The following is a 6,706-nucleotide window of genomic DNA, read 5'->3' as shown; positions in this document are numbered from 1 at the left end:
TAATTTTGAAAAATACCGTGATATAAATTTTTGGTCATACCGCCCAGCACTACAACAGAGCACAAAAGAGGATTCTGGAAAAGTATCCAATTCTGATAAATAGTCACAACCAGAGCACTGAAAAAAATGGAGCTCTGAAAAGGCAAACAACTGAAGTCTTTGTATGCACGTGTGGAGACAAAAAAGGGCATTTTCCACATGTACCAGGTTGTTATTGTGTCAGTTTGTTCATTAATATCTCTTAAACAACTATATCCCCACTTGAGAAATATGTACAGCGATCTCTTAAAAGTATTTTTAGAAAAATAAGTCATTATCAAACACCTAGGTCAGATGCTCTCTAAAATCTCAGACTAATTTTGGACTGTAATGTCTCACCGGAAGGCTGGACGGGTGGTCCTGCTGAGTAAGACCCATGTCATCGTGGTTTGATTTCCCAGACTGGCCCCTGCTAACATATCCCTCCTGCAGAGTCTCCTATGGAGAAAAGAGAGAAAAACTGATGAAAAAAAAAACAATTCATGCAGCCATTGAAGGGCTCACACCGCCCAGATAGTTGTGTCATGGTACTGTACATTAGCAGGCCTTGATTCACACAGAATAAGGTAATTAGACAGTTGCAGACAGCATGATGACACCAGCCCATAATTTAGCTTCATCCACAAACTCTGTGATTCACACAAGCAGAACGGCTGTTCACGCAGAAATGCTGAGGCATGTCTCATGGCTGAAACACAGGCTGTGCACTGATATAAAATGAAGCAACACAAACCTTTGCGTAAGGGAATCAAAAAATGCATTAAAGCAATAGTTTACCTGAAAATTATTTATTGGCCCTCATGTCAATCTAAACAGGTATGATATGAGATGAGGCTGAATGTCCAAACAACTGGATAACAGTTTTATGAGATGTGATACTACCAAAAATATGTTGAAAATTAAACTCTCTGTCTGACATAATTTTTATGCATTTACATTTATAATTATTTATTTACATTTGTATTTTTAATGTCTATTTTAAAATGTCATTTTATTTTTTTATTGATTTAATCATTTAATACTTATTCTAATATTACTTATATATTTATTATCTATCAACCTATATATTTCTAAGCAAAATATTTATTATCTTTATAGACTACCATTCAAAAGTTTGGGTTCAGTAGGTTTTTTAATGTTTTTAAAAAAGAAAAAAAAAGCCTCATGTTTTACCAAGGCTGGATTTATTTGAAAAAATATAGTAAAAACAGTCATACTGTGAAATATTATTACAATTTAAAACAACTATTTCTATTTTAATACATTTTAAAACTTCAGGCAGTCATTACTCCAGTCTTCAGTGTCACATGGTCCTTCAGAAATCATTCTAGTAAACTGACTTGGTGCTCAATAAACATTATCAATGTTGAAAACAATGTACTGCTTAATATGCTGCGTTGTGGAAACGTTTATACATTTTATTTCCTTGATTAATATAAAGGTCAATGAATGGCATTTATTTTAAACTGAATATTTTTGTAACATTATAAATGTCTTTCTGAGGGTTTTTCACTAGATGTTTTTCATTTCATTTGTGGAGTTCAGGCTCCATGAACATCTCTGTTTCTTTGTACTTTTCTTCCACCGATCGGTGTAGTACTTTACTGTGTTTTACTGTAAATTTAGATCAATTTATTGCATTCTTGTTGAATAAAAGTATTATTTTTTATTGTACTTTTGAATGGTAGCGTATCATGTTTCTACAAAAAATATTAAGCAACTGTTGTTAATATTGATAATAAGAAGAAATGTTTCTTGAGCAGCAGATCAGCATATTAGAATGATTTCTGAAGGATCATGTGACACTGAAGACTGGAGTAATGAAGCTGAAAATTTAGCTTTGCCATCACATGAATAAATAACATTTTAAAATATATTTGCATATAAAATAGTTATTTTAAATTGTAATAATGTTTTACATTACTGACAGGTTGGTAATATTCAGCCACTTCAAAGATCTGTGTTCCCCTTTAAAGGGGTCAAAATTCCCTTGATCTTTCGACAGATAAGTGGTCATTGTACTATAAAAACATTCTGGAAGTTTCAGAACTCAAAACTCAAAAATCTGCCAAAAACGACAGCTTGTGGAATGTGCCACTTTATGATGTAATAGTGTGGCTAAACCCCGCCTCCGCAGAAGAAGATCAACACCTGCTTCTACATCACTGCATGTTTAGCTCCGCCTACTGATTCGAGCATGTAGTGTAAACAACAAGAGAGGCAAACGCAGGTCTACACAGAAATCAAAAGATAAAGATGCTCAGAAATCAGCAAGACGCTGTGCAGTTCCAAGCTGTGGAAAAACACAGTCTTTGCATCGCCTTCCTTCTGATCCCAACATTAGGAAAGAGTGGATGAAGTTTATTTTTACTTAAAAGTTCCAGCGTCAGTAAGAACTTGTTCACTTCATTTTACCGCAGATAAATTCGCACAATTCGACACAGGATTTTCAGGAAGATTAAAACTAAAAGACGATGCTGTGCGGAATATTTTGGATCTGACAGTAATGTCGCACCACACAAGTGTGAGTATTTATTATGTGGTCACTGCTGCTTTGTCTGTTATTACAGATCGTTTGATATGTACTTAGCATTTATGCGTTTTTAACCTAAATCACAGGAGCATACATCTACAAGTAGGGATAACTGCAGGCTGGAGCAGTGGGCGTGGCCAAATATTAGGGGGGCGTGGATAAAGGTCTTTCTAATTCACCTTACGGCACACCACCTTTTGTCACATCCATTACTCTAACCTGCAGCTACTCCTGTCTCTCCATCTATGAAGGACGTAAGCTGTCAAACTGTTAGCCAATCATAGCAGTGGGCATTTACTTCCGAGTCTACAATCCGCCACGCCTATTACACACACATTACTTTTAAATTATGATGTATTTTGATGTAAAAATCTTGATAACATTATAAGTGGACCTCAGAGAAATAAAAAAACAAAGGCAGTTCATGACCCTTTTAAAGTCTACAGCAATCTGGGCCCAAAATCCCAATAACACTGTGGCTATCAAGCCAAAAGAAAATTAATTACAGCATCTTTTCTGTAAAAGTGGATACTTGACTTCCCTCAGCAAATACACTTCAGAAAAGAAAACGGGCTAGAAAAAAAAAGGGGTTGAAAGTGTGCCAACTAAGGTCGCCCTGCCCCCAATTCACTAATGTATATAAATATCACCCAGAACTCCCTCCCCGCTCACTTCATTCAACAGTGGGTAAAAAACACACACACAAAAAAAGAGGGGGGCATTCCCGAGCCAGACGGAGCCATATGTGTGTGTGTGTTGACTCTGGGTCATGGCCAGGCCACACACACAGACGGCTGTTTACAGTCGGGCCGTTACATCACCGCTCAGGCATGTGCTGATTCAGAACCGTAACAGCTGCTCCACTGCGATAACGGACAGCGAGACCTCCGAGATTCACAGCGTCACAGGAAAACTGTGTGATACCTCCCGTGTGACACATGCTTTTCCTCATAAATACTCAAAATTCACTTTCACTAGGCCGTTTATAGTGCTGTCCCAACAACAACATTCCAATAGTCGATACCAATGCTGGGAAATTTACTAAACTTGATATATAGATTTCAATATCACTGCAAAAATGAGCATGTCAGTTAAATACACTCCTAGTTTAAGTTAAATATTAATATATGTTAAATTAAATTACATGTGACCTTCTTTTGAAATGCTAAACAAAGGTAAAAAAAAACAAAAAAAAAACAAGGGTCCAAAACGTTATGAAATTTGCCCACTTTACCAACAGATCTAAAATACAAGTGAGCCGTCACATGTAAAAAAAACTAATAATATAATTGAAGTAATACATGAATCCTTTCAGCATGCAACATCAAAAAATATTTTTTTTTTTTATAAATTGTTGTTTGCTTGATGATTGTTTCTTGATTGGATTTTAGATGTGGGCGTTGCAATCAAAAATGAATTCAAGCTTGCAGTCGATGGTGGAGGGGCGGGATTTAAAGAGCAGGTCATATGGGTTTTCGAAAAATATATTTTTTGCAGTTTGCAACGTAGTTATCCTTCAATGTAAACAGTCTGCAAAGTTGTTAATCAAAAAAGTGCATGATAAATAAAGATATTGTCTCTCAAAAGAAAGAGTCGACTCTGAACTGCCTTAACGAGTCGTCATATTTTCGAATCTTCTGCCTGTTACCTATATACGTCACAAGGTAACACGTGCATAATCCCCGCCTGCCCGTGAAATACAAACACTCTGGCCTGCCCACAAACACTTCCGCTAGTTGTGTTTACATCAGGTCGTGAAAGCAGACTTGACCTGATCAAGTCGTGCTTGCGATGGAGTTTCTGGTTGAGCATCGGTATCATCCTCGGACTTGGGCTCGAATTGATAAGGTAATATCGATGCCATTTTTGTAAGTTTATAGCACCTTTGTTTACAAGTAATCCTCCGGGCGTTTCGTTTCCGACACACATGATATCCGGAAAGACCAATCATAACAGACTTGGCCAGCTGACCAATCAGAGCAGAGTAGACTTATGGAAGGGAGGAGTTTACAGTCCTTAAGCTCAGAACTGCTTCGAACAAATCGTTTCGAAATCATTGAAAAATTGTTCTAATATTAAATGTATATTCTGAGAAAATGACAATGTTTTTGAAATCATTGAAAAAATGATTTTAATGTTTAATGTATATTCTGAGAAAATGTTTCTGATTTCTGACCTTAGATGCATTTAAACCTGTTGTAGGGGACTCCAACACAATATTAGGACACTACCAAATGACCTGTTCTTTAAAGGGGTCATATGATGCAATTTCTATTGTTCCTTTTCTTTAGTGTGTTATGTAGCTATTTGTGCATGTATAAGATCTGCAGTTACAAAGCTCAAAGTCTCCCACAAAAGGATTTAGTCTATCTAAAAGCTGATCCAGACCAGGCTAAAACGCCTCATTCAAACATGCCCCCACATCTCTATGTCACGATGTGGAAATATTTGCGTAATGCCGCCCAAATGTTCATACAAAGAAAGAAGGCGTGGTTTCAGGAATCGCAGTGTTGATGTAGCCATGTCAGGGAGACGCTGTGTGTTTCAGTGCGAAAGCAAAAGCACTTTATTTGGCCTTCCGAAAGTAGATGCAATGAGGAATCATTGGTTAAGATTTATTTACAACAGAACAGCACAACCCAGATGTTTGAATTTGTGCAACGCATTTTATGGACGACAGTTTTGTGAACCTAGGAGAGTAGCCTACAAGGCTGGCTGTGCAAAGGCTATTTCTAAAAAAAATGGGTCAATTCCGACTTTGCTATGACAATCTGGCACTTATTCTGAATCAGCTACTGTAAGTACGTTTTCTTAATAATTTAAGTATTTGCTATTGACTGTTCAAATGCGGAGTTTTGAGCCATGTTTCTTTTTTATTATATTGTTATTAAATATTTATTTATTTGTGAAAAATACTTTGTCATCTAAAGTATAAGTATGTTTATTTAACACATTTACTTTTTAATCCATTTTCAAATGATTTCAAATTTTTTAAACATTAATTCAAATAAATAAAATTATATCTATAATCTATATAATTTCCTTAATTATAACAACTGCAGCGTTGTTTTTAAACTTGTAGTCAATCTATAACGTATTTGATATTTATCATGTATGACAAATCATGCAGGGATTAAAAATGAATTCTGAGCAAAAACGTTAAGGTTTTGGAGTTTGGAGGTCTCTTTCGGCCCGTTTTTAATGAAATAAAAATAACTGCTTTATTTAATTAGAAGCAGGGTAATTTAAATTTCATTTGTATATTGTAATTTTTATCATTTTTATTTTATTAATCAAAATACAACGCCCACAATATAATATTCAGTGTTGGGCTGCCGAAACATGTTGAGGGGCGAGCTGAGAAGCCTACTAATGTCTTCAGCCGTTTGCAACAAAACTTTATAGTTTTGTTGCAAATGAATTAAGAATTTATAGTGCTATATCTCAGCTTAATTAAACATAATTATATTGTATTCACGGTTTACAAAATCTGTAAAAATACTGCACTGAAATGTGCACTGAAGGAATTTGCGTATTTTAATTATACCCGTCATGTTTGTGGTTTTTCATCATTATGCGGTCAGTTTAAATAAATATACAGAAAAACATGCAGTGCTACTTTTTGTCTTTTTTCTGTTTAACTTTTATTAAACTGCAGCTCAAAATAGAATAGGCCTATACCCTAAATAAGGATAAATTATATTGGAACGCATCGCCAAAATAATCGCATACACAGATTACAGTAGCCAGCGCCGAACAACAGGCAAATAAAATATAAACTGAGGTTACAAAAGTTATTCAGTCAAGATCAGTGAGGGATTTTCTTTTCTTCTGTTCTTTGATCAACATTATAATGACTGGCGGCAGCGGCTGCTGTCAATGCACGGATCCAATACACCCTTGTTTTCTTTCTCAACTCTTTACGTTCACTTAAGACATAACCGATTGTATTTATTGGATATTTTGATATAATTCTGTTTGTATTTGTCCATTCGAATATGTAAGAACGCGAGAAAGAGAGCTCAGTCCAGTGCTCGCGTATATAAGAGGCGGCTTTTGTGCGTGGGTTTTGTGTGCAGCACAGAAAACAGCGCGCGAGTGCAGAAGTGAGTTCTATTTCATCTTCTTGCAGTT

General features: G+C 35.8%; 1 protein-coding gene across 2 annotated transcripts in view; it reads right to left on the bottom strand.

Annotated features, from left to right (window-relative positions):
- LOC107679671 (AT-rich interactive domain-containing protein 1B-like) overlaps positions 1–6,706 on the bottom strand; it is an 81,796-nt gene that overhangs the window by 69,148 nt on the left and 5,942 nt on the right. For both annotated transcript variants that reach the window (XM_016475287.1, XM_016475288.1), the window contains exon 2: positions 379–477. In XM_016475287.1, coding sequence (XP_016330773.1) covers positions 379–477 — 99 coding nt within the window. The remainder of the gene's footprint in view (positions 1–378; positions 478–6,706) is intronic.

This window comes from Sinocyclocheilus anshuiensis, unplaced genomic scaffold (assembly GCF_001515605.1).
Source record: "Sinocyclocheilus anshuiensis isolate Anshui unplaced genomic scaffold, SAMN03320099.WGS_v1.1 scaffold280, whole genome shotgun sequence".
In the NCBI taxonomy this organism is placed as follows: Eukaryota; Metazoa; Chordata; class Actinopteri; order Cypriniformes; family Cyprinidae; genus Sinocyclocheilus; species Sinocyclocheilus anshuiensis.
Note: the sequence above shows the minus strand (reverse complement) of the source record. Positions and strands in the feature narration are given on the sequence as shown.